The sequence below is a fragment of the Apteryx mantelli genome, chromosome 5, assembly GCF_036417845.1.
Source record: "Apteryx mantelli isolate bAptMan1 chromosome 5, bAptMan1.hap1, whole genome shotgun sequence".
Classification (NCBI taxonomy): Eukaryota; Metazoa; Chordata; class Aves; order Apterygiformes; family Apterygidae; genus Apteryx; species Apteryx mantelli.
The window spans coordinates 77,219,413-77,246,167 of NC_089982.1; the positions used below are offsets into that span (position 1 = coordinate 77,219,413).

The following is a 26,755-nucleotide window of genomic DNA, read 5'->3' on the forward strand; positions in this document are numbered from 1 at the left end:
GGGAGCGCGCCGCGCTCTGCACGCTGGGATATGTAGTGCTTTGAACCTTTCCCGGCTTCCCCCGTGGCTTTCTCCACAGCGCGAGGGGAGAGGTGCGGCAAGTCTCGCGAGAGTTGGTCTAAGCTCTCGCGAGAGCTGCAGGTGGTGCCGGTGCGCGTGCGGTGGCGGCCGGACACGCTGGTTGCGGCGAGCGCGGCTACGCGGTCCACTTCTCCGCTCCCCTCTCCCCAGCGCTCTCGCGAGACTTGGGAGGAAATCTCGTGCGACCTGGCAGCGGTTCGGGGGCAGTGGCCAGGCCCGGGAGGTGTTTCGGGGGTCTTCGCCCCCGGCGCCATTTTGTTCTGCTTTTTGGCTCCTCCAGCCCCAGCTCCTGCACGCTGATGAGTGAGTGCTGACCCTCTCCTTCCTCACACACGCACGCACACAGCCCAGCATGGGGAAGGCAGGTAAGCGGAAGCGAAAGGCCTCAGCCCCCAGTGGCTCCAGGGGCCCCATGAAGTCCACCATGGACGTGGTCAAGAGCAACCCCTTCGAGGTGAAGGTCAACAAGCAGAAGTTTAACATCTTGGGAAGGAAGACCAAGAACGATGTGGGGTTGCCTGGTGTCTCGCGGTCCAAGGCCATTAAGAAGGTAAGAGGCCACCAGAAGACAGGAGGAGTAGATGCAGATGTGGTGGAGAGGTGATCGGGCTAGAGCCGTCTCAGGTGGGATAAAAGGTTACTTCCATCATGTGCGGGAGAAGTGGCTGCTCACTTCACATTGCTCAGATGATGGTGGGGAGCCTGCTAAAATGTCTCCAGTGCCATCCACAGGGCTCAGTAGTGCAGATCTCCCCTGTCACATCTATGGGAATGATTCTGTTCTCACATTATCCTGGCCCAGAGCACAACAGCACATATGTTGTCAGGAAGCAAATGTAGGACTAGAGTGCAGAGGGTTATAAATTTACATTATCTTACTTAATTTTAGTTGCTGCTGGATGTTAAGTTATTCTTTTGCGTGATGATGATGCAACATTGTTGCAATAGTCAAAGCCTGAAAGAAGATTAGGCCTTATTGCAGTGGGGATTGTATAGATACAATGAAACTACCATTGATTTGGAAAACTTGAAGATCCCTTTTGCTGCACTGGTGAAATAGTTGCTTTGTAGAAGCAGTAGTTTGTTGGGATGCAAAATGTGTCCTCCTTGCTCTCATAAGAATGTTCATAAAACTTATGAGAAGTAACTCTCTTATCCTCCACTCTTGACCCTTTTAAAATTCTGCCATCTGTCCATGATGTTATTCCTTATTTTCTGTACTGACACCAGGGTCAGAGCTCGCTGTTTATGTTATTGTGATGTCTGGCCACTGAGAACCTGTTTATATCAGGTGAATGGTAGGAATACATGCATCTTGCCTTCTTTTTATCCTTTTAAGTTTACTAGTCAACACTTGATAAATAGAGAAAATCTAATACATGTGCTCTTGCAGGCTTACTTATGGTCTGTGAGGGAGATATAGTCCTCATCTGAAGCCACAAATTTAAACAGGTTTTCTCAGGAGTAGATAATATCACAGTGAGAATGTAGGTCTGAACTACTTAGCTTTATCAACATTTACGACATCATTTTTCGTATAATTCAGGCATGAACTTAAGTGTCTGCAATGTTGAACTACAGGTATATGATTGTACTAGAAATATAACTGCTCGAATGAAAGATCCTTTATTAGAAAGGAAATGGTAGGCAATAGCAAATAAAGACTTCTTCTTTTCTTTTAAATTCTCTTCCTTGTATTGTTACTGTATCTGTACAAAGTCCCAATATTCCTTTTTTTTTAAATTTAATTCACCTATTTCTGTTTATCTGTTTCCTGAGAATATGAATCTGTTTCCTGAAAGCCTCTCACTCACTCTTTATTCACTTTGCAGATATCCTAGACTGTGAGTTTTTGTGAAAACAAGTTTGTACTGTTGTTTGAATATTTACTTCTTTTTTTCCTCAGTTGAGCACACTGCTGCCACTGTAATAAACTACAGAATAGACCGTCAGAATGGCAACTAGCTTCACTAGCTAGCTGACCAAAAGCTGTACTGTATCAAGGAAAATGTTGTCTCATACTATGCCTCTGGGATTCCAGCAGCCTACCTCATCCTTCACTGAAGCACAGGAGTTTGATTTCTAAGCTGCCCCTGCAAACAATACAAAAAGACAGTAAAAACTTCAGATTCTATTAAGCAGAAAAGGTGCAACTTAAATGTTTGTTCCTGAGATTCTCACTGACATATACATACAGTCTGTCGTCAAGCAGAATTTAAAGCATTTACTGAAAAGAGCAGGGGGGGTTTTGAGAAATAATATAGCAAAAGGAAAAGGATCATTCATTTTGCATGTATTGTGAGAGGTCATGTATTAAAATTCTATGAATAAAAATAATCAATGAGAGAGGATATCTAATAATTGGTAAACAAAAGTGTTCTTCCATATCCAAAGTCTTAAGATATATTAAAGTTCTTGCATAGTGCTTAAGTTGCATGACCATTTATATACTGTGTGCAAGAAGTAAATAGAAAGTAGAACTGCAGCAGTAGTAGATGAAGCCTGGCTTCTGGTGTCAGTTTTGGTGGCATCTGCAAGTTCTGAATGCTCAGTGTGGCTGCAAAGGCCTGTTGCAGGCTACTTGGCCTTTTCCTTTAGTGCAGTTCATGGTGGTATGATAAGCAGCAGTACTTGAGCATGAGATTCAGTTCATATGTTTTAAATACTCATGGATCTTTTTGAATCTAAACATAGCCAGCTTTTCTTCCTTCAGAAATTATATAATAATTTCACATGAAATTATAAATTAGCTTCCATTTTCATTAGTATTTGTTTAGTTTTTAGAAAACTTTAGAATGTTTAATATTACATTTTAAGGTCTTGTCTTTGGCTTTTCTTTACTAGTAAAGTAAATCTAATGCTTGTTAAGGACTGGATCAGTGGCATTGAGAAGTAAAGCTCTCTGCTTATCTGTACAGTAAGTACTGCACAGACTTCCTCATACAGATCTGATAGACTTCCTTTTACTTCTATGATACGTAACCCACCCTGTGCTCAACACTAATGCAGAGAGCTAAGTATATGTTCCCACTTGGGTTTTTTATATCTTAGACGACAAAGCAAAAAAAAGAGGTTAAGCTGATACTGAGGCCACTTTCCTTTCTTTAGCATGTATTCTTGTATACAAAGTTCCAGACTGAAATCAGAATTCTTCAGTGATAATGCTGAGCTTTTATATGTGATGAAATAAAGGTAAGATAGAATATATCATATTTTGTCTTCTTACACACAGCTTGTAAGAGTACTTAATGGATCTGCATATATTGTCACATGAAATCCCCATCTCTTTTTTTCATTTAATTTTTACTTCTCTTTTGTTGCATTCTGATGAATTAGATTATATTGCAAGGATACTATGGAAACTTTTTTGCCTTGACTTTGAAAGTAGTTATTCTTCTTGTCTTTTAATTTGATCTAACTTTTTTCTTCTAGCGCACCCAAACATTACTGAAAGAATATAAAGAGAAGGAAAAGTCAAATGTGTTTAAAGATAAACGTTTTGGTGAATATAACACCAAAATAAGTCCGGAGGAAAAGATGATAAAACGATTCACTTTGGAAAGGCAGGTAGAGTATATGAATGAAAAAAAACCCTAAACATGCCCTTTTTTTTTTAAGTTGTTTGGGGGGGGAGGCAGGGGGAGGGTTGGCTTAATATTCATGGTTTTGTATGCAAATGCTTTATTTTTGGTTTTGTATGTTTGGAATTTTTATGAAAAAGTAACTTTTGGGGGGGGGAATCCAAAACTTTTTGTGAAAACTTTCTGTTTTTGCAAGACAGCTTTTTGAAGCAGGAATTTCTCTGAGTGCTTTTGAGCACTGTTATGCAAGAAAACCATTTTTAAGCAGATTCATTGGTTGGTTTTCTTTGACTGTTCTAGACTTGTTGTGATTCAGAAATTAATTAGAAAAAGGAACCACAACCAGTGCAATCTGAGAATCCACTGCACCTACTGGAGAACAAACATTTCATTTGCTGCCTAGGGGAACTTCATAACATGCTGTCATTCTGTGACGTGAAGTAATGGGAAGTGTATGTGCAGTACCATTCTTTCTGGCTCAACATATTAAGTCTCCAGAGTTAAGTGGCATAATGTCATATTTAACTGATAATTTGTGTAAGTTATAGTCAGTTTAGTTAGACTAGAAGTATAGTTAGGCTAGAAGTGTAATAATTAAGGATTGATGTTACTGGTATGCAGATGAAACGTAAGCTTCCTCAGGTTTTCTGAGTTATTGTTATGTTAATGTAGAAATGGAGTAACAGAGGCATCAGACTTCCTGACTTTAATTTTAATGTATTTGAATGAAAGGGTTGGTCTCGTAGTGCTGTAAAAATGGCAGAGAACTGGAATAGAAATCTCCTCAACTTGCACTAAAAATACTGGCTTTTTTAACTTGTTGCCTGGGAACTAAAAATCTTCTGTTATTTAATTGGTTCATTTTCCTATTCTTCTTAGCAAAATTTTGGAAAGAAGAATATCTATAATCTTAATGAAGATGAAGAATTGACTCATTATGGCCAGTCTTTGGCAGAAATTGAAAAATTAAATGATATTATTGATAGTGACAGTGATACAGAAGAAAGAGGAACATTGTCAGGTAAGACTTGCACCTAGTATCCCACTGCTCTGTATTTTTATACACTGTTGCTTTTATTATTGGTATGTTTATGTCATTTATTCTGCACTGTCTTTCGCTGAGAAAGAATACCATGTAATTGGGTGGGGTTTTTAAACCAGTTTTGATTACCTTACCCATACACAGAAAAGCTCTCTGGATTTCAGTAAACATTAGGTTGGAACTACTACCTACCTGGCAGCCTCTTTTATTTTTTTTCAGCCTGCATGGGTACCTGTGTCTGGAGGCCTTTAGGAAGCACATGAAGTGCAAGTTTTCTGGTTGGTTTCTTGTACCTCTACACCTAAATCCTAGGTAGAACATTGAAAAAATGTTTCTATCTCACCCCAAATGGTTAGCAACATAAGCAATGTGTCCAGTGTCTGTCTCTTTTGGTGTGGCGGTTTATCAGGATAGGAAGGATTGATTAAATATTTTAGTTGCTCCCATTCTCAAGTAATAGGGAGGTATTCCCCAACAGCATCATCACTCGTGTATGAATTTGAAAAGGATTCACAATCTGTCCCTTTTTTCTTCTAGCTGAGTTAACTGCAGCTCACTTTGGAGGAGGTGGAGGCCTCCTTCGTAAAAAAGTGTCAAGTGGGCAGGAAGTTGAAGAGGAGGAAAAACCTAAATCTAGGAAGGAACTCATAGAAGAGTTGATAGCCAAATCTAAACAAGAAAAGGTGAGTTTTGGGCACTAAAATGTAAATGAGCATGATTACGAAGACAGAAATTCTGATAGCTTCTTAGAATAAAATAGTAGTGACATCGAAAACACAGGAGGTGGCTCCCTAGGTAAGGAGTCCAAGGTCCTTGAATAAAGTCCATTTGACCTTATTAACATTAGGAAATGGATAGAGGATCTGCCATTCTTTTGTATCCCCGTATCTCCCCTTCTGTTGACTTATAACTTGTTTTCTGTATGCAACTCGTGCTGTTCCATGTAACTCTATACTGCTTCTTCCACAAAGAATGTTTAAACCTGTAAAATATTAAATACTTAAATTTATTCATTTGCTAAGGAATATATTTGGGTTTTTTGCTATAAATTCTGTCTTGTTCAGTTGAACATAACTGCTGCATTTGTGTTTTATTTTCTTAGCAAGAGAGACAAACTCAGAGAGAAAGTGCATTAGAACTCACAGAAAAACTTGACAATGACTGGAAGGAAATCCAAACCCTTATTGCCCGCAAAACTCCGAAGTCGGAGAAAAAGGACAAAGAAGAAAAAACAAAGGTGAGATTTTGGCTAGATTACTTTCTTTTGTTCTAATACCTCATCATTTTTACTGTCTTAGTGCCTGAAGTACAAGGCAAAGTTCATCACTTTGTAAAATAAAATGTTGCCTCCTATTCACCCTGAAAGAGTGTTACAGCTTGAATGAACAGAGAACAGAGGGTACTATATCACAAGTTCTTATTTTGATGTATGGATTTTTGTTTTGAGATGCTGCATAATATGCTGAGTATTCCATTATGTTAGTAATGTGATATCTTAGTCAGGAATTTGTCATTGTACTTTGCTGAAAAGGAAGATTAGATTCCCTCACTTCATATGGATCTCAATTTGAAATTCTCAGGGATGCAAAAAAGTATGAATTTGTAATGCTCTGTAAAATTAATGTACAACTGGAGAAAATTATCTGGGCTTGTAAGATGAAAAATTATCAGAACTAAACTTTTAAAAAGCTGTATGGTTTAGTGGGTTGTGTGTGTGCCAAGAAGACAGGATTCACAAATCCAGTGTAATCTCTGCTACTGACTGTTTTCCTTCATACATTGCTTAAACTTGCTGAATATCAGCATCCCTCTTACTTTTAGTGACATAAACATCTATGTGATCAATAATACAAGAAAGGTTTGGCTCACATCTCATAGTATTTAGAAAGTTAAATGTAAACTATTAGTTTATTAATTTTAGTTGCTTTTTGAGAAAATAATTTTAAATAATAATTTTAAGGGTTTTTTTTCAATTAAGATAATTTAAATAAAACAGTTCTCATTTAAAATAATCACAGAATGCTTGAGGTTGGAAGGGACCTTTGGAGAGCATCTAGTCCAACCCCCCTGCTCAAGCAGGGTCACCTAGAGCACGTTGCCCAGGATTGTGTCCAGACAGCTTTTGAATATCACCAGAGAAGGAGACTCCACCACCTTTCTGGGCAACCTGTTCCAGTGCTCTGTCACCCTCACAGTAAAGAAGTTTTTCCTCATGTTCAGACAGAACTTCCTGTGTTTCAGTTTGTGCCTGTTGCCCCTTGTCCTGTCGCTGGGCACCACTGAAAAGAGTCTGGTCCCATCCTCTTGACACCCTCCCTTCAGATACTTATACCTATTGATCAGATCCCCCCTCAGTCTTGTCTTCTCCAGGCTGAAGAGTCGCAGCTCTCTCAGCCTTTCCTCATAGGGGAGATGCTGCAGTCCCTTCATCATCTTAGTAGCCCTCCACTAGCCTCGCTCTAGTAGCTCCATGTCTCTCTTAATATTTGTAAGTTTTTTAAATTGTGAGTAATTTAAATAGGGAGAAAATTCCAGAAGAATACAGTGAATTTCTATTTCAATCATTTATTCCATTACTTGACTTTATATTGCATTGAATGTTCTTGCCGCTTTCACTTGAAAGTCTTTGCCCTATTTCTTAAGTCTTTTTTCTTGCTGCTACACCTGGCAGAGGGGTGGCTGCAAAGCAGAGTAATAAAGCTAAGTTAATAAACAATTATATAAATGTTTCTTTAGCCTGACGAGTATGATATGATTGTTCGAGAACTTGCATTTGAGATGAAAGCAAAACCTTCAGATAGGATGAAGACAGAAGAGGAACTGGCAAAAGAGGAGCAGGCGCGACTCCAGAAGCTGGAGGTACCATTTACAATTTTAGATTGTTTTGTAGCCTGTCTTTTGGGAGTGACTGCTTACATTCATTGCTTGATCTCAGATTGAGAGTGGCTATACTAAACTACAGTTCAGAGGGTGAATACAGGAAATCTTCTGTTTGTGTTTTGTTTGCAATCTGGTGTAAAAGAAAAAAAACATAGGCTTAGTACATGGCTTGGTGAGGTTTATGAAATGAGTTGATGTTTCTTTGATAAAAATATAATATCACTTTGATTTGCCTTTAAATGTTTTAAATTATTCAGAGTTAGGCTATACTTCAAATTCAGTGTGGGAGAGTGGCTTGTTGCAGAGCTGCTGAACTAATACACTGGCAAGTCCTTCACTGTTTTCTTCTGGTGATGCAAGAGTCCTTCAGCAGTGGCGTGCATACAGATTTGTTTTGCAGAGGAATAGAGTTTGCTTGGGAAAAATTGCATGTTCTTTCCACTACGTGGAGCTCTGAATCTTCTTGCATAAAGAATGAATTATTTGGTAAATGTTTCTTTTTTTGTATGCTAAGGACACATTTAAGATTTCAGCTATACAGTACATTCAGGTTGTCTCAGAACTGCTCAGTAGCTAATAACAGAAAGAAGGATTTTTTTTTTTTCTTTTCTGTTCCTTTTCCTCTTGTTTGATGCACAGTCTAGCTGGTTGCCAAGGTGAAAATGCTTTTTAAAAAGGATTGAAGGATTGTTTCAGTTGTTGTCTATTGAGTCTGTTCACAAATTCCCTATAACTTAAAAATCTTAGTATTTACAACAAACTTGTTACAAATATGGGAAACACAAAAACCGTAGAATCATAAAACTTTTTAGAAGCTTACATTTTCTAGTAATGATGCATTGTCTCATTAAGAAAAAAACAGTGCATGTAAGAATTTTAAAACAAAAGTCCATAATGGTTTTGGTAAACACAATTTAAAGCCTTCCAAATAAGATTTAGCACTTACACAATTGGATTAGCTTATCAAATGCCACTCCCCACCCAAAATAAGGTATCATCAGCTTTTGCCCATAATTTGTCAAGTCGCTGTTTATTCTTTTCATCAACTGGTTGAATAATCCTAGCTAACTTTTTTTTTTTCCTTTGATTTTCTTAGCTGTAGTATTTGTAGAACCTTTGGTTTGGTATAGTTACCTGATGCATCTAGATGGCTCATATTGTGTATGGTATTTCTTTTAAAACACAGGCAGATCGACTACGTCGAATGCATGGAATAGATGAACAGGAGACTAAAAAGAAACCCAAGCATATATCAGCTGATGATCTAGCTGATGGCTTTATCCTGGATAAAGATGACAGACGTTTATTGTCCTACAAGGTAAAACTGAAAATTTCAGAGCTTTCAGAGTTCTGAAATGAAGACAGGATCACGGGACAAATGAGTTTAGAAGTGACCTCTGGAGACCTCTGGTACAACCTCCTGCTCAAAGCGGGGTCAGCAGATTGCTCAGGGCTTTATCCAGTCTGGTCTTGAATACCTCTAAGATCAGAGGCTGCACAGTCTTTCTGGGCAGCCTGTTTCACTGACTGTCCTTACCCTGGAAAGTTTCTCTTTATATCCAGTCTGAACCTTTCTTGTTTCAACTTACGCTTGTTGCCTCTTGTTCTCCTACCATGCACCACAGTGAAGAGCCTTGCTCTGTCTTTTCTCTCAGCTGCCTCAGCCTCTCCTCACAGGGCTGGTGCTCCAGCTCTTGACTATCTTGGTGACCCTCGGCTGAACTCACTGCCGTTTATTGATGTCTCTCTTCTGTTGGGAGGCCCAAAACTGGATGCAGTGTTCTGTGTGATCTAACAAGTGCTAAGAAGAGGGGATTAGTTGCTTTCCTTGATCTACTGACTGTGCTCCTGTTAATATAGCCCAGTATGCCTTTAGCCTGGTGGGCTAAAGAGAGAGCTTTAGCCCTTCTGGTCACTTTTTTTATTTGTGCTATGCTTGCTACAGTTTCCACCAAATTTCAGCCTGAGGATGTGTGTTTCTGAGAGAACCTTTCCCCTGTGAAGTACCTTTGTTTAACGTGTCACAGTAATACAACCGTAAAGCTAATATAATGAGTCAGCCTGACTGTGCTACAAGTGTGTTAATACTGATTCTGTCGTCCTCTTGCCTGTAGGCAGCAAAGGGATTGCTGATGTCCTCAAAGGGGAGAATGCAAAAGTGACTTAAAGCTTCAGTTGCAGTAGAGGATCTGAGCTCTTAATGAGCTTGTCCTCTGATAACATTAAATGAAAGAATTTCACAGTTTTTAACAACTTTGTGTTAGAAAAATAACTATTATTTCTGAAGAGTGTTACTATAAAACATCATTGTTGGATTGCATGATTGTTCTTGTTTTATGCCATATCAATTGTACTGAGTGAGAAATATTAACACTACCACTGCTGCAAGGTCAGCATAGCATATGGCAAATACTATCAAGTATGATCACCAGTAATACTAATTCTGGAACTAGTTTAGCAGTCTTGTTACTGATGTATGAAGTACACTATCTATTTTTCTAGATCTTATGTAAATTTAAATGTATGCTTAATACAGTGAGGATAAGAACAGTTATTTATCTGATATGCTATTTTAATACATAGAAGGAAGTTTTTAAAAAACCTATGTTTTTAATCAAGAATGCTTCTCTAAGTGATGTTGAATTTTTTCCATATCATCTGCTAGTATTCTCTACTTTCCTCCTGATCCTTTTAGTCTTCATATAGTACCTCCTGCTCTTCCAGTTTCTTGCAGCCTCATGGAAAGACCCCACTATATTTATATCTGTATGCATGTTCTCTCCTTAAAGTCACTTGGCTGATGCTGCTGCCATTTCCTGCTTGTCAGGGTAGCAGGGCTCAGATCCCGTCCATGTGCCTTTAACAATAGCTTTGCATGATGATTCCAGCAGATGCTATAACTTTCTTATCACTGTTTTAGCTGGCTTATTTTCTCTACGGACAGGATGGAAAAATTAATATTGAAAATGAAGAGGAGGAGGAAGAGGAAGGTAGAAATGAAGACAGTAATGAGAATGAAGAAGAAAGTGAGGAAGAAAATAATGAGCATGAAGAGGAAAGTGAGGAAGAATCTGCTACTGAAGATGAGGAAGATGTTGATGCAGATAATCACTCTGATCTTGAATCTGACCTTGAAAGTGAAGAAGAAGCCACAGGGAATAAAGAGCAGAAGAATCAAAAGAGTAGTGAAAAGAAATCACAGGATATGAAGGAACAAGATATAAAAATGGAAGCTGCCAGATCAGAGCTTCCCTATACATTTGCTGGTAAGCAAAGGACTGATCCAGAGTTCCCTGTTGTCTTCAGGGGATTTATAGTCAGTCTCTCTCTCTCTGCTGTAGAATCTTAAGTATTCCTGCTCATCCATGAAGTTTGCTTCATAATTGTCTTCTACTGTTCCTAGAGTAGCTAGTAACCACTGACTGTAGTGATTAGCACTGATCGTGCTCTGAGCATCATCTGTTTTACCAGATGTTTAGAGCTGTGTTTGCTGCTTCTAGCCACCCTGAGGAGAAAAAAAAATCATTGTAGGTCTCTATTCCTTTCTGAAGGTCACCAGCATGTCCAATCTAGGATGTTAGTGCTTTACTTAAGGGAAGCCAGAATAATATTCTATTTTCTATACTTAAATGAGAAAAGATTACTTTCTCTGGTGTTCAGACTGTCATTTTTGTCAGAGAAGATGCTCAAAGAGGCAGGATTCTGAGGTCTAATCCCTGTAATGTATTATCTCAGTGTTTTTAAATAAAGAAATACTCAAAGGCTGAATCTTTTCAGGTCTGTGCCTATGAGGAAAGAAGATGCATGTTTCAAGTAATTCACAAAACGTTCGTTAGTATTAAGTACATAATGCACCTTACTAGTGTCCTAGATTAGATTTCTTTAACAAAATTATCTGTCCCAAGATTAAACACCCTTCCAAAGACTTTTTTTGAGTGCTTGCAGTTTTTCTTCAAAAGAAAATAACTTAATTACACAAGGCCTTTTAAATTGTATTCAGGTTTTGTTTTAACCAGAAAGCAATGACATTAAAATAACTCTCAAGAAACGGAACAAGTTAGGGTATGTTATAATCTGTTGACTTGTGCATAAGACTAAATATATGTCAGGCATTTTTTGTGAAATTATTTTCCATTAGTTGCAAGATTCTTACTTTTCTTAAATCCTTCATACAAAAGCTAGTTAAGTGTGAATTAAACATAGAGTTTTAAGTGCGAATTAAACAGAGTTAATTTTGTTATGGTAAAGTTATGATTGAACTTAAGTTTAATTCTGCCTCTTTATGTATGTAAGTGTCAATGTAGTTATGTTCAGCATAGGCAAAAAATATAGGATGAATTGAATCTTAATTTTCGTAAAACATTTACCTTATATTTCAGACCTATATGTTTATTTATATATATATATATATATATTCTTAAATATATGTTCATGTAATGCAATGTTTTATTGGTGTTTAGAAGATGATCGTGTGAAGGCCATATGGTATCCTCTTTTTTTTTGTGAAAGACAACACTTTCAAATTGGAAATTTGTTAGAAGTCACTTGAATTAAATATGTTAAGTTTTACATATGGTTGGGTCAATTTTTGTTTTTAATTTGTAGTTCCTGAGTCCTATGAGAAATTTAAATCTTTATTGACTGGAAGAACAATAGAACAGCAGCTTATTATGCTGGAGAGGATTCAGAAATGCAATCATCCAAGCCTTGCAATGGGAAACAAAGCAAAGTTGGAAGTATGCTTTTTTTTTCTTTTTTTTTTTTATGGTTTAAAATTAACTTTGAATTCCTGAGTAAGTTTTAGCAAGTATTCAGGAAGCAGTATAAAATATACATGCTTCCATGTTATTGAAGAACAGTAGAATCAACATACCACTGTTCATTTGCTAACTTCTATATAACTGTTCTTCTGTGCTGCTTAAAAGCACAATGAAAAAAACCTAATAATTTTAACATACTGTGTTTCTCACAGAAACTGTTTGGCTTCCTTTTGGAGTATATTGGGGAGTTGGCAACCCTGGATTTACCAGAGCTCAAAACAATCGACAAACTGGTTCTGTAAGTAATAAATCGTACTGACTGTGGCTCCTTTATGGTCTAAAGAGAAAAGCATGCTATTTGTTTTGAATCATTTCTGAGCAGATTGTAAACAACTGGTGTTTCTCCAGCTTTGTAGTGTTTTAACATTGTTTCGTATATTGCTCGAGCTATAAATCGTACCAAAACCTTTTCAGAACTTCAAAATATAATTTTTGATCTGCAAGATACTTTCTTTGGGTACTAGATAAGTAATATCATGTGCACGTGCAAACTTCCATACATGAAGTTGTTCAGATTGCTGATGGAGGGCTTTAAGCTGTGCAATGACGGGTGTGTAGCTGTCTCTGCAACTGTAGTTTTTTCTATGGGTTGCCATTCTATGAATTCACTTAGACAGGGAATTAGATGAAACAAGACTTAAAGACTGTTACAGTTAGCTCATACAAAAGTTCCAAATAAAGACTTTGCAGGGAACTTTCAGTTTGGCATTCCTGTCTTCAAATGGGCAATTACAGAGACAACAGAGACACTTTTGGCTCAAGAGGAACACAGCAAAGGTTGAGAAGCAGAGGGCATGAGTTGCAACAAGGGAAGTTTCGGTTAGATGTAAGGAAAAGTTCTTTACGTCAAGGATGGTGGAACATTGGAAGAGGTTGCCCAGAAAGGTTGTGGAATCTCTGTCTTTGAAGATATTCAAAACTTCACAAAGCAACCTGAGCAACCTGATCTAGCTTTAAAGTTAGTCATGCTTTGAGCAGTTGGTTGCACCAGATGATATCCAAAGGTCCCTTCCAAGCTGAATTAGTCTGTGATTCCTATCTTGACTTTGCAAGTTAGACAGCTTGCTTTCTGTATGTTTGTATGTATTTTTTCAGCCTGTGTTTTTTATTTCATGAGAATAGAAATTGGTTTTAAAAGATCTGTTTGTGCAACTTTAGCATTCATTGCTGTGTTACATTCATCAACTGACAGCACTGACCTGTTGGTATTGTAAGACATGTCAGAGCTTTGTAAAAATGTGTAAACACATTTTGATTGTTTTGCAGAGCTGGGATTTATTAATATCATTACAAAGCATTTTAACTGAAAATAATTAAAAAACTATGACTTAGCTCCTGACTGCATCTCCCCATAGGCAAAAACCATAGGCCAAGAGCTGGCCTAACTTTGGGGGAATTTTTTCTTAAGTAATAATTTCACTAACCACATTGCCGCCTCACATGTTGTTTAACATTGCCTGAGAGTATTTTCAGTAGTGGCTTACCTAGTATGTGCCAGAATGCCTTAATACAGTAAAATGAAGAGTTAGGAGATTCAGAAACAAATTTTTAAAACATATCAGATGATTTGATAGTGTATTTTAAAGTTTTTAGGTTTTTTTTAGGATTTAGAAACCACCAAATTAAAGATCATCTCACAAGGCATAATGGAAAAGGCCATTTTACACACACATCTCTGTAAAACAAAAATATTACAATAATATTTTATATATTGGGTGTATTTTATATACTGGGTGGCTATTCCTAAAAAAGAATGATTTGTTTCAGGGAATTTGTTATTGTTGTAATATAGATGGAACACCAGATATCTTCCTACAGGTGCTTAAATGTCAGTTTTTTATTAACGTCAATGGTGTAACTCGATCGTGACTTACATTCTTGTTAATAGGCCATTGTACAATCTCTGCCAGATGTTTCCTGAGAGAGCTAGTGACAGTATTAAGTTTGTCCTTCGAGACGCTGCACACGACATGGAAGAAATAATTGAAGTCAAAGGCCGTGCAACATTTCCAGGTTTAAACACGGTAATGAACACATACTGTTAAGAAAATCTCATGCTCTTTACCTTAGTACAGAAATGCCAGGATGACAATAAATTTAATTTTGCATTTCAAAGGATATAATGAATTATTAGCATCTATGACTTTTGTAGTTTCCTTATACTTTAAATTGCCTGTCTGGAGATAGGTTTTAAAAAACATTCTTCATAATAGAACTGTAATATTAATACAGAGAAAAGAGCTTAAAATTGCCACCCCACCTTACATAGCAGAACATTCTTTCTTTACTTTTCTGACTAAGTTTAAATGGGTGGTTCTAGGAAAAACTAATGCTGTCAGTTATGTCCTGATTTCTTTAATTGCTTTAACTGCAAACATTTAAACAGCAGAAATGCAGTATCTCATAAGGCAACAAAAATAACATTAAGATACTATTATGGGTATAAAAATACCCCAAAATTGTACTGTAGATACGGCATTAATGGCTCACAATGAAAGGACTTATCTTTCCTTGTATTACTAATATTTCAAAATTTCATTGGCTGTGCTAAATCTGAACAGACTCCTCTTCAGATGTCTAGGTAAGTGGCTATTGGGGAATTCAAGAAGGGAGCATATGGAAAATGAACATTTGTTTGTTGCAGTAAAATGTTTCAAAGACAAACCATAAGTACGTAATACAAAGGAAGCTACTTGCCCTTTGTCTCACAGCTTAATGAATAGTGCAACCTAATGGAATAACTAGGGTATCGAAGGGAAATAGACTGAAGGATTTGTTCACAAGACTTGCATCTTACAGCTTAGAAAATATTTATGTTGAGTTCTTTTGAAGAGTCTTTTTTCAGGATGTTAGGGATTTTGCAGGAAATGTACTGTAGAAATCTTTTGACTTCTATTTTTATTTTGTCATCGTCACCCTTATGATACCAATAGTACTTCTGATTTTCATTCCTTTTATTCGGCTTTGTCAGGTTTCAAGCCATCATTATCTTCTAGGCTGTAATTGTATCACTCTTCTGTTCTCAAAACACTTGTTTGAATTAAGGTTCCTGAGAGTGATTGTTTTAGTAGACCTTGCTTGTGCATATAATCTGAAATCAGTCTAATCTGAAATTTGGACCATGGTATTTAGCAACCAAACAGTTCAGGAGATTATTTATTTACAACGGAAACATCACAGAGAAAAACAGAGCTGAAAATTATAGAAGTTTACTTGCCCCTAGCTTACTATGTGAATATCTATCCATTTACAAAAGAACCTTGCAACTGATCATTTAAGATCCTTATGATTATGGCGGAAGATCACTCATAGCTCTCTAACATTTTCCCTTTAGTAAAAGCGTATGTAAGAGCTCTCTAGCTCTTTCGTCTGCATCTGCATTACTTGTTGGTGTGTACTGGTGCCGCAGGATCCTGGTCACATAATTGTACATGTTGAGGACCTGTTAAAATGTATCGCAGGTCCTGCGGGGCCACTTGCTCATTTCTTTAGCGTGGAAACGAGGGTGTGTGGTGGAGGTGGGCTGGAACATGTCTGCGCTTCTTAAGTGCTTCCAAGCTGGTAGCCTTTTTTCACCCCTGCAAGGTCTTCCAGGTTTGTGCCAGGTTATTCTTATGCAGTAAATGAAGTTTTGTTTTGCCTTCTTGTTTGTTCATCCATCTGCCTCTTTGAATTAAAGTGATGTAGACATATGATGGGTATTTCATTCTCTAAAGCAACTTAAGCAGTCATCTCAATAAATAGGTTATATATCACCAAATTTCTCAAAAAGATTTGTATCTTAGTATTTTTAGACTACTACATGGCAGTTACTCATCCATTACAGTCACATGCATGTAAAATCTATTAAGATCTTGGGAGTAGTGTCTCACTATGTTTTGCCTTCTTACTCTGTTTTATCCAGCTTATTTATTTGAAAATTACGGCCCTACTGTTTCCAACTTCTGACTTCTGGCATCCAGTTGTAACACCTGCTTTTATATACATGAGTCAGTTACTTACGAAGGTATGTCTGTGAAGTTGTATCTCAGCATAAAATGTCCGTTCTTTGTTCCTTCCTAGGACTCCAAACTTGTATGTGTTATCATTAATATGTATATTGGAACTATACTGAAAAGGTAGATTTGTGTTTGGGGTAGTCACAGTTAGTCATTGGGAGGAAAAGTGAAGAGAAAAACCTCTTGCAGAATATAGCAAAATCATATGCAATCAACTTTTAAGCAGTCACACAAGAATTCTTTATATGACAAATTACAGGGGACTAATAGAACAGACTGAATAAAGTGTAAAATCATTATTAATTTCTCTTCCACATATTGCACTTGTTCCTATTTAAGAAAGAGGTTTATTTGAAGATTGGCAGTTTTTTCTCCTTGAAAATTTATCTGGTGCAATGCATTGCAGTGCAGTAAAAATACATACTTATTTTTCTAATTGTCCTGTTTATATGCTTGGAAAGTCCAGAGCTGATTATTTTGCTATTGTCAGAGATGCAAGTTGCTTTGAGTCTGACGTTTCCTTGGTTCATTTCTGAAAGTGGATATGGGGCACTGCAGGGGAAGAAGTAGGACTGAAATTTAAGAACAGGCCAGAGAGCAAGCAAGCAGCAAGAGACTTTTTTTGTGTGGTTTAGTGCTTTCTAGTGGCTAAATCAGCTCTGCAGACTTTCTGTTCAATTCTGCATATTCTCTTTAGTGAGGTATCAAATTAGGCAAGGGAAAGCTGGTATGTTTTTCACATAAACCCAGAGGGTATCATTTGTACAGATTTTAAATGTACAGCTTATTAAAGATTTTTACTTTTGGGGAGATGCTACAGTTGTTTGTGATAGACATTTATTTATTGATTTGTTCCATTCCTTTTTTTTTTTTTTTTTTTAGTGTCGCATCACAACATTACAAGATGTTGTTAAAGGATTATTCATATGCTGTTTGTTCCTGGAATATGTATCTCTCTCTAGAAGATTTGTACCAGAACTCATCAATTTTCTTCTTGGAATACTTCACATATCCCTACCCAAAAAGCAAGCCCAGGGTGAGTTTCTTTCGAGGGAATGAGTAATAAAGTTTTCTTTTAGGGTCTTTTTTAAAGTTTTAGTAAAATTAAGCTTTCACCTTGAATTTTCTGTTTTGAACAAAAAGCCAGATTATCTGCTAGGTTGGCCATCCCCAACTATGATTCTTGAGCATCTTATTATGAACCAGATCCTCTAATGGTTTTGGCAGGAAAGAAAGAACTTGAGTAGTTAAAGGAAATGGAATAATGTTGCAATGTAGTATTTTTTGCAGTATTGTTCCAAATAGACCTTCTGATTGGACTGCACTCAGAAATTCACAGTTCCTAAAGGATTTCTGATGAGTACCCTGTTTCTCCACAGTGAGGCAGCAGCTGATGCTGTAGACACCCTCCCTTCTCACCTAATAACCATATCCCTGAGGATCTTGGAGGGGTTTCCCTAGGATGAAGATAAAAGACGGAAGTATGCCATGAAGCTGGTATTCTTCCTTTTTATCCGCTTGCCTGGACTTATCACAGTTCAGCAGAGAGCAGATATCCCCACAGGCAGAGGATTAGTCTGTCCTGTAATGTAACTGCAAATTTAACAACTTGTGCAGATAACAGGCAGAACAAAGCCCTCTCTTTAACTTGACTCCCTGTTTTTTTTTCCTTTAGGATTTTTATAACTTACCATGTTCACATTTTTTTTCCTTTTGAATCCTTGAGTTCCTAATGACCTCTCTTTCAACAGCCTTAGCATTGCAGTTTCATCCTTCTTATCTTGTATGGCTGTACCCTACAGACTTTCTTGCAGCTTCTCAGAGCTTAGCAGCTTCCGCTGAAGTGTGAGCCATGGTTACAGAGCTGGGCTGGATCAGAGCTCAGCCTTTGATTCGCAGAACGCCGACAGCCGAACCCCTAGGAGGAGGCAGGCAGAGGTTACAGGGTGGGTGGGTTATGCAGCACTTAAAAGTATTTTCTCCTTTGTCTACTCCTTTAAGAATATATGATCTACAAAGGTTTTTGGTTCAGTTAAAATACAGGATTTTGCAAAACTAGCTAAGAAATTATTTTAAAATATTTAATGGTAACAGAAAACCAAATTTTAACCAGTTTTTAAACTTCTCATGAACTTTTGTTAATGATTTTGCACTAATTAAATTTGCATGGTGTTAGTTTAGCAGTGAGAAGCTTGATAAAAGATATATTAAAGGCACAGCAGCATTAGTCAAATCCAAAATTCTACCTGAGAATTTTTTAGTCAATATTGATGTTTTGAAGTATGTATCAAAATATCCAATCATGTTGTAAAATGTTCACAGTGGAAGTATTGCTGATAAATGGGATGGTTTGGCTGTCAACACAAAATTTTAAATTGAGCTCACATCTAATTCTGTGGTATGTTGATATATTCTCACACGAAAAAATTTCTTGGGCTTCAATTTTGACAATAAGTAGTATCAGCTAATAGAACTCCGTTGCTTTAATTTTAAGAGCTTGATCCATTAATTCTCACATCAAGAAATGATATGGAATAGAACTTCATAAAAGACTGAAATGCAGCTTCTGATTGACTCTAGTCTTTAAAAACAATTGTTCCCTTAAAAAAAAGAAGAAAAGATGGAGGTGGAGGGAGTGGGAAGGAATTGTCATTGTTGATAGCCTTTGCTAACAGAACTGAAAATGAGATCTACTAATCTCTCACAAGTAAAGTAGTTAATAAAACTTACGTGTCTTAGTTCCTGATCTTGCATATGTCTACATATGTCATAATCTCTTCCAACTTTGCATCTTAAAACTGAAACCTTATGCATTTTTATTGGAACATACTGTTTTCCGGCCTATCTGTACAGAGGCATGTATAAGTTCTAGATTATGTAAAAAATGTTAACTTACAGTACTAAAAAGTTTTGAAGTAAGTTCCGTTTTAAGCTTGGAGGACTTTAAGGAAAACGAACAAAGGAGTCCAGCACACAGACTGTAAATTGTTTTCTCCCTTAGCCATGAAATTCCTCTGATGCTTCTCTTCTCCTGCTCTGCAAGTCCTTTTTCACAGATCTCTCTGCTTGTTTAGCCCAGTGATTCTTGTGTGTTTTCTGTATGCCCTGCCCCAGTACGTATTTTGTGTTTCCTGCTTGTCTTGTTTTAAAACTGCTCAGCTGGAGTGGGAGGGGACTTACAAAATGTGTCTGAGGGCCCCTGCTGAGAGATCGCTGGAGAGGCTCAGTCATGCTCAGCAGCCCTGGGCTCTCCCTGCTCCAACTTGCTCTGCTTTTTGCCCCCTTGCTGGTCAAAGCCTTCTACTCCTTAATCCAATCCCTTTGCCTGCCCTTTCCTCTTGCGTGTATCCAGTACTCCATTTTCACTGTCAGTGTAACTATGCATCCTGTTCCCTACAGGGCAGATGTGTACCTACTGTGGGAACTGCTGCTGGCACTCCTTCAGCACCTTTCTTCCTTCTCTCCATACGTACCTTTGACTGTACCCAGTGTTTTTCATTATTTCAGAAAAGCCTAATTCTGATAAAGTGTTTTTCTAAAGCAGTACGATTGAAAACATAAACACAGGGGGTTTTTTTCCTTTAGAAATAACGTTGAGAATTGATCTGTTTATGAATATTGTTCCTGTTTTTTAGGCTATACTGTAGTGCATCCATTTACACCAGTGGGGAAGAATTTAGAATTGCTTTTGGTCTGCGATAAGAAGGATCTGGAAAGCTGGCAAAAGCAAAATCTGCCATTGAGTATTGTGACTAGATTAAAGGAAGCCAGCAGAACGGAAATGAATCATATCAGGTATGTAGGGAATGTGAACAGAAGAAACCCCAGACCATCTCTTGGATAATTTCAGTGACAGTGTCCTTGACAGACATGATAAAAACTAGGAGTAAGAATAAAAGCAGTGAATTGTTCTGCTTTACTTTCATGGTACTAGTCTGTAGCATATAAAATTAAGAATCTTCTGTCAGAATTTCATGCAAAGCACTTGGAGTGCTCCAGTCCTGTTGAATACAGCTGTGGACTGATGAGGATGATGCAGAGCAGGAGGAGGTGCTCAGTACTTTGCATTGCCAAGCTCTTCAGCAGCAAATACTGCATTTACTTGCAAACACTGTGTTAGAAGCGTGTCACTGAGGTAATCAAATGCTTAAAACTAGGAAAGGCCAGAATTAAGTATGGCTGTTCAACTATATTTTTCACCTTGTGTATGTATTGTGGTATAGTTTACTTTAGGGATGAGTAAGCATTTTATTGTCAAGTTTAAAAGAAAAAAAATTACTAATTCTGTTTGGAAGACGTGATACCTTTAGAAACAATATAGAAACTTCTTACCCTGCCTAAGTGGCAAAGACACAGTACTAGCTTAGCTTCTGTGCGTTGATACAAAGCAAAGGTTTATTCCTAATGGATTTCTGGGTATTTGCTTATTAGTGAAATTTTTGGTCTGAATTAAGAACAGTAAACAGCTTCATAAGTGATTGTGTTAGGCAATCTTAGTTATAGACACTGCTACTACTCCCAAACTTAATTATTTTGAATAATTTTATTTAAAAATCTACAACAATTTTTGCAAGCAAAGTTGTTAAATGCTTTTGTACATTAACAGGTTATCATGTCTAGCCATGTGCTTTGATCTGATTAAGAAATGTGCAGCTCTATATGAATCTCTACCATCGTTCCATGAAATAATGCATCCTGTCCGAATACTCCTTACACAACATGTGCCAGTGAGTGAATATCCTGAACAAATGCAGGTATGTTTTCCTCAGGAATGAAATCATTGGTATAAATGTTCTATTAATAAATTGTGTTCTTCATCTGTGCTTAAGCAAACAAAAAGCAAATATAACCCTTGGTGAAACTTCTTCAAGGGTTAAGCCCATTTGCCTTTTGTGCTCTTCAAAAATCACAGTGATGTTGCTATGGAGAAACCAAAGAAGAGTGGAAAAATGTTTAGAAAAAATATTTTCATTGTGTGTCTTATCCTGCCCCTCTAATTGAAGAGAATGGCACCTAACTTGTAAAAATCTGACATGCCATAAGTGACTTAATTTATAGCAATAGCAGTCTGGTCATCCAGTTGCTTCTGTACTTTCTTAATGAGTCTGTAAGACCTTTTTGCGATCAAATATGCGTACCAAATTGATGGAGTAGTATTTATAACTGTCTCAGTAAAACTAATGTAAATATGCCTTGTCAACTTTATTGCTTAAAACAGGTCAGTTTATTTTTCCAGAGTTGAGGTTCAAATCAGCTTTTTCATCTGTCTTTTTTTTAAAGCAGAATTGTCTTCTCCTCAAAGAAGCATCATGAAATATCCTTAGAGAATAGGATTTTGTAATGTAGATTATACAAAATGGCCTGTTTTTAAAAATAAACGAAATGAACAGTCATCCTTAGAATGACTCTCTGAACGGCAGTCTCTGAGTTAAGCTGGCTTTAGCATTACTTCATCCTCTGTTAGGTGAAGCTATCTGCAGACCTTTCTTAGTGTCCAGTGATACCATCTTAATAGACTTCTGAAAGCATTTAAAAATTATCCAGTCTGGAAGGCTTACAGCATTTAAGTGTTAGCAATGTCCTAATGAATAGCAATGATTTTACCAAGCGGAAGAACATATTTTTTTTGGAGGATGCTTCAGCCAGGGGAGAACATTACTGGTGATTCAATTTACAGTAGTTTGTGAATTATGATATATTTGATAAACTTTTAAAATGTAATTGTTTTTTGGTAATTTGATTTGCATTTTCAGGAATGGTATAACAGCGCTCTGAGAGAGCTAGAGAATAAAGTAAAGCACTATACCCCACTGGTATGCGAGAAGAAGAAGCCAGTGCCTTTGAAACAGTATACACCTAAAATTGTGAAAGTGTAAGTAAAGCAACACTTGGTGCAGAAGGAGAAATGCATTTAAACACTAAGATTGTCAGTAGGCTGAAAGGATTTGGAAAGTAGGATATATTAGAGAGACCATTATTTGTTTTACATAATAGAACTGTATTCTGATTCAGGAAGTCTGCCAATGGCATATGACCTTTCTTCCTTATATTGGCTGCTGATTCATTTAGATATGTTGCTTATTATCTTCAGAGGCATAAACTGTCTGCGTTATTTATTCTGATAATATTAAGAGGCTAACATTTACACAGCGTGTGCATTTATCCCCAAATAACTGATGAAATGGCAAACAGGACCTTTTCTACAGAAGTCATCTGCTGAGGAAGCCTGCAAAAACTTAAAATACATTTGGAGATTCCGTCTTTCTCCAGACATGTCTTCTACTTAAGGCATTGGCAATTTTGCATTTTACTCTTCTGCTCTAACTTTCTCAGTCTGTTCAAAAAAACTGTAAGGCTATATTTGGGGGTTTGCAGTTTAACTGTTTTCTGGAAAATGTTATCTGCTTATCATGTGCGTGATGATGACATGCAGTTAGAAGTTCTGATGAGTGTTTTTCCAGTATGTGTGCTGGAGCGGCCCCTTATTTTGCAAGTTGACCACATAATATGCAGAAAATAAAATACTGAGTTAGTATTCATACAAAAACTCACTAATGTTGAGCATAAAAGTTGTGCATGTTAGTGTTTTGTACTCACAAATATTTTCTCATTTCAGTTTAGAGTTTGGAAAAAAGCAGGGAGGCAGCAAGAAAGAGCAAGAAAGAAAGCGATTGATTCAAAAGCATAAGCGTGAATTTAAAGGAGCTATTCGGGAGATTCGGAAAGATAACCAGTTTCTGGCTAGAATGCAACTCTCGGAAATCATGGAGAGGTGATGTAGTCTTTGTTTCAGCACCAGTTTGGGGGTTGTTCTTCTATGTGTTCATTTATTTGCTCCATGTCAAGATTAACAATGATGATCAACCATACTAGGCTTAAAAAAAATGTATTTTGACAATTTGGGGAAAACAAATATATTCAGTAGAGGCCCTTTTATGTGCTTTCAACTTTGCAGTTTCATTTCTCTAGTCTAAGAATATCCAGAACGTTTTTATTTAAAATGTGTGTGAGTGAAACTTAAGAGTTGTGGGAGTTTTAATAAATTAATAATTATTGTCTAAATATACTTATTTACCCGAATACAATGTTTTTGAAATAATTAAATATGTTGATTTTTTTTGTTTGTTTTACAGAGATGCAGCCAGAAAGAGAAAAGTGAAAGAGCTTCTTAGTAGCCTTGCTACGCAGGAAGGTGAATGGAAAGCAATGAAAAGGAAAAAAAGGAAAAATTAACTGGGACTGTCTACAGAAGGAAACCTTGATTTGCTGCCACGTAAAATATCCCAATCGTACGGCTTTTGAGTAGACTTGAGCTACATTTTTTGGATATATTTTTTGCATCCTTTTGAGGAAATATCATCAAATCTGTCTAAAGAAGGTAACCTGTTTATTAGAAAAATCCATGTTTTCTTATGAAAAATAAAAATAACATTTTTGTATGTGGTATATTCCATTTATTTTAGTAACAGAGAACATTCGGATGAATAATCGGAATTCTCAGGAATGTGTGACCAGGTCTTAGTCCATCTTGAAGTACACAAAAGAGACTGTACAGCAAAAAGCTTTTAGTATCTTGTTAATATTGAATAATTGCAAGCAGCTCTTTTTATCAGAGCCTACTTGCAAAGTAGGCAGTAACATTTTAATTAGTTTGTAGCACTGGGACCGTCTGATAAGTATTCAGTGGACTAAGGAAGCTGGTTTATTAAAGCTGTATATCCATTCACCTCTTCAGTAATTGTCAGATTGAGCTCAGATCTTCTTAGTAAGAAACTAGGGCAGTTAACTAAAATTCCTCAACTCATTCATAACTATCTAATTTAAGTTGACAATGACATCTTTAATTCTCTTCTACTCATTTTATCATGTATGTCTAATTACTGAAAACTGCCAAGAATGACTGTTGTAAAACATTTTTTCTTCAAGTAGAGCCAATAAATACTTTTAATACTTTTTTTAGAATACTGTCTTTGTGAAGAAACATAGAAGTGAGACAAACAACACCACAGTTATTTAAAGTTGCTAGCCTGTAGATCACTATCCAGGTATTCCCTGTAATCTGCCTATTTGATAAATCCAGTGAAGGTTATTATGCATAGAAGAAAATTGTAATATTTTCCTGGAAAACTCATAAAAATGAAGAGCCCTTTAACAATAATGTTCCAGTTTCAATATTTTAAAATTCTTTTCATCCTATAAAGGAAAAAACTAATTGGCCAAGGTTTTAAAAAAATAAAATCAAAAAAACCCTCTTGCATTTTCAAACACTGTTCTTAGTTTTGTTCCCTGTGATTCGGCCAATAGATAACTCAGAAATGGTAACGATGGCCTACTGTTCATAAAGAAAGGTTTAAACACTGGCAGTAACTCTAACTATTGGTCTTTGTTGTTTCAGACTGGCTAAGAATGTTTTCTTTGTGCTGTTTTTTCCTTCAGAAGAGATTTATAATGTAAGCATGAATAAAACTAGGAGGGTATGATTTTGAAGAATTAGGGTTTACATTTAAACTCCAATGACAACATTTTTTTGTAAGGTAAGATGTGTTAAAGGCTTACCTATGTATGTTTCTTTAAAAAAAAACAAACTTTATTTGGAGAAAATAAGCTTTTACTGAGTCTCAGTGTTACTGTAGTAATGCAAGTAATGCATGAATATCATCAGCCCTTTTTGCTTTTAAAAACAGTTGTATTAAATATTAGAATACATTCAATTATAAGTATATGTATGGGAGATACTCATGTCACATTAAAAATTAGCAAGATTTCCAGTTTGAAATCCATTCAGACTTCTGAAAACAAAATACATGTCCATTTAGCCTTTCCAAAATCAGTAAAGCTGTCCAGAGTCTTCAAAGAGATTTCAGAAGATTAGTGTACCTGTTGTTTTATTTCCATTTGGCACAGCATAGGATTTTTTTTCCTCCTTTGCAAAAAAGTGATTACTTTGATCTTTAAAAACAAAACCTTTTATATAGTTCAAGTCAAGCAGTTAAAACTGAAGCAATGAGGAAAGAAATAACTTCCCATTTTATGCTGTAAATCAGCATTTTCAGTCTAGGGGTTTAGTCCCAGTTTATTTCTCCTTTGTACAATTAAACTGTCAAAAGGTACTGTTTTTTATTTATCTGAATTTATTTTTCCAACAGCAAGTAGCTTCAGAAGATTAACCCAACAGGGTATTAGAATCACAGAGAGGTTAACAGCTGCACTTTCATCTTGGGGCAGTGATTTTTGATACCACTTGCAGCTGCTTATTATTTATTTTTTGTTTTCATTTCATTTTTTTTTCAGTAAGTTAGTACTGGGAAGGATAACTAAAATTTTCCATGTAATCTGAACACTGAATGGGTATAAAATATTGACTAAGATGAAGACCTCATTTTTGAAAGACTAAAAACCTATATGTCATTAAATTTCTCAAATTATTACTGTTTGGGTTGAGAGGGAATGCTGTTGCTCTTTTGCAATAGAGCAGGAAAGTAAAATCCAGAGAGGGGCATTACCTAAGCAAAAAAAACCATACAATGATGTAAGAAAAAATTAACATTAATAAATGCAGTCTAGAAACCAAATTTTAATTTTTAATTATCAGACCAGCAAGATTCTGGACTGGCTTTCCACTGGGACAGGGTAGACGATGACTTACCTAGTTCTAAAAAGAGATTGCGTTTACATGCAGGATTGTGTGACGTGGTTGACTGCAATAACGCAACTGGACTCGATGACCTACAAAAGCTTTAGATTGGCAGGTTTAATAACAGGAATGCCTGGATTTCTCTGCTAATGCTAAAAGGTTTAATTCATGTGGTGCTTGGTCAGTTATGTACAGTGATTCAGGACCAGAGGGGTACAGCTACGCACATTTTCCAGACACTAGATTATTCATGGTTACTCTGGAGCACCCCACAACAGATTGCTCCCTCCGGTCAGCAGTGGTCCTGGTGCGGCTGGACTGCAGAGCCGTGTTAGACGATGCCAAATCTATTCCCATTCTCTGTGTTCACAAACTCAGCTTTTTCAAAGAGCAGTTTGTGTTGGGACCAGAGTTAGTCTTCTGCAAGTACCTGTTTCTGTTTGTCAGATTCCAGGAAATTTTGGTTTCTCAAAACCACAGCTAACAGCCGCTGTGTAACGCGGTCACGTAGCAACTAACAGCAGAACATGCCTTTATTCTTGGCTCTAGTATGTTCTCGTTAAGAAATTCTTTACTATTAACACCAGGAGGAACCGCTGCAGTTTGAGGTAAGATATGATTAGATTGCTAAATTGTTAATTCCTTAGGTCAGGGGCTGCCTTTACTCGGTGTCTGCCCCAGAGCCGGCCGCAGCGACGCTCCTCAGCCGTACGCTTGGT

At 36.9% G+C, this 26,755-nt stretch overlaps 1 protein-coding gene across 1 annotated transcript; it reads left to right on the plus strand.

The window, feature by feature from the left end:
• The first annotated feature begins 151 nt into the window (after positions 1-151).
• NOP14 (NOP14 nucleolar protein) lies at positions 152-23,841 on the plus strand. The gene is made up of 18 exons (XM_013960086.2): positions 152-631; positions 3,514-3,648; positions 4,542-4,683; positions 5,242-5,387; positions 5,807-5,941; positions 7,441-7,563; positions 8,771-8,902; positions 10,529-10,850; positions 12,190-12,320; positions 12,557-12,642; positions 14,293-14,428; positions 16,309-16,410; positions 17,285-17,438; positions 20,038-20,197; positions 21,009-21,156; positions 22,156-22,274; positions 23,019-23,174; positions 23,536-23,841. Exons 1-18 carry the CDS (start codon positions 434-436, stop codon positions 23,633-23,635), a joined length of 2,625 nt encoding a protein of 874 aa, XP_013815540.1. The 5' UTR covers positions 152-433; the 3' UTR covers positions 23,636-23,841.
• Positions 23,842-26,755: the final 2,914 nt, after the last annotated feature.

Coding starts and splice junctions, on each gene's coding strand:
- NOP14 (XM_013960086.2), top strand. CDS start 434: ATGGGGAAGGCAGGTAAGCGGAAGCGAAAGGCCTCAGCCCCCAGTGGC. Junction 7,564..8,770: donor CGCGACTCCAGAAGCTGGAG/GTACCATTTACA, acceptor TTTAAAACACAG/GCAGATCGACTACGTCGAAT. Junction 16,411..17,284: donor TGAGTCAGTTACTTACGAAG/GTATGTCTGTGA, acceptor TTTTTTTTTTAG/TGTCGCATCACAACATTACA.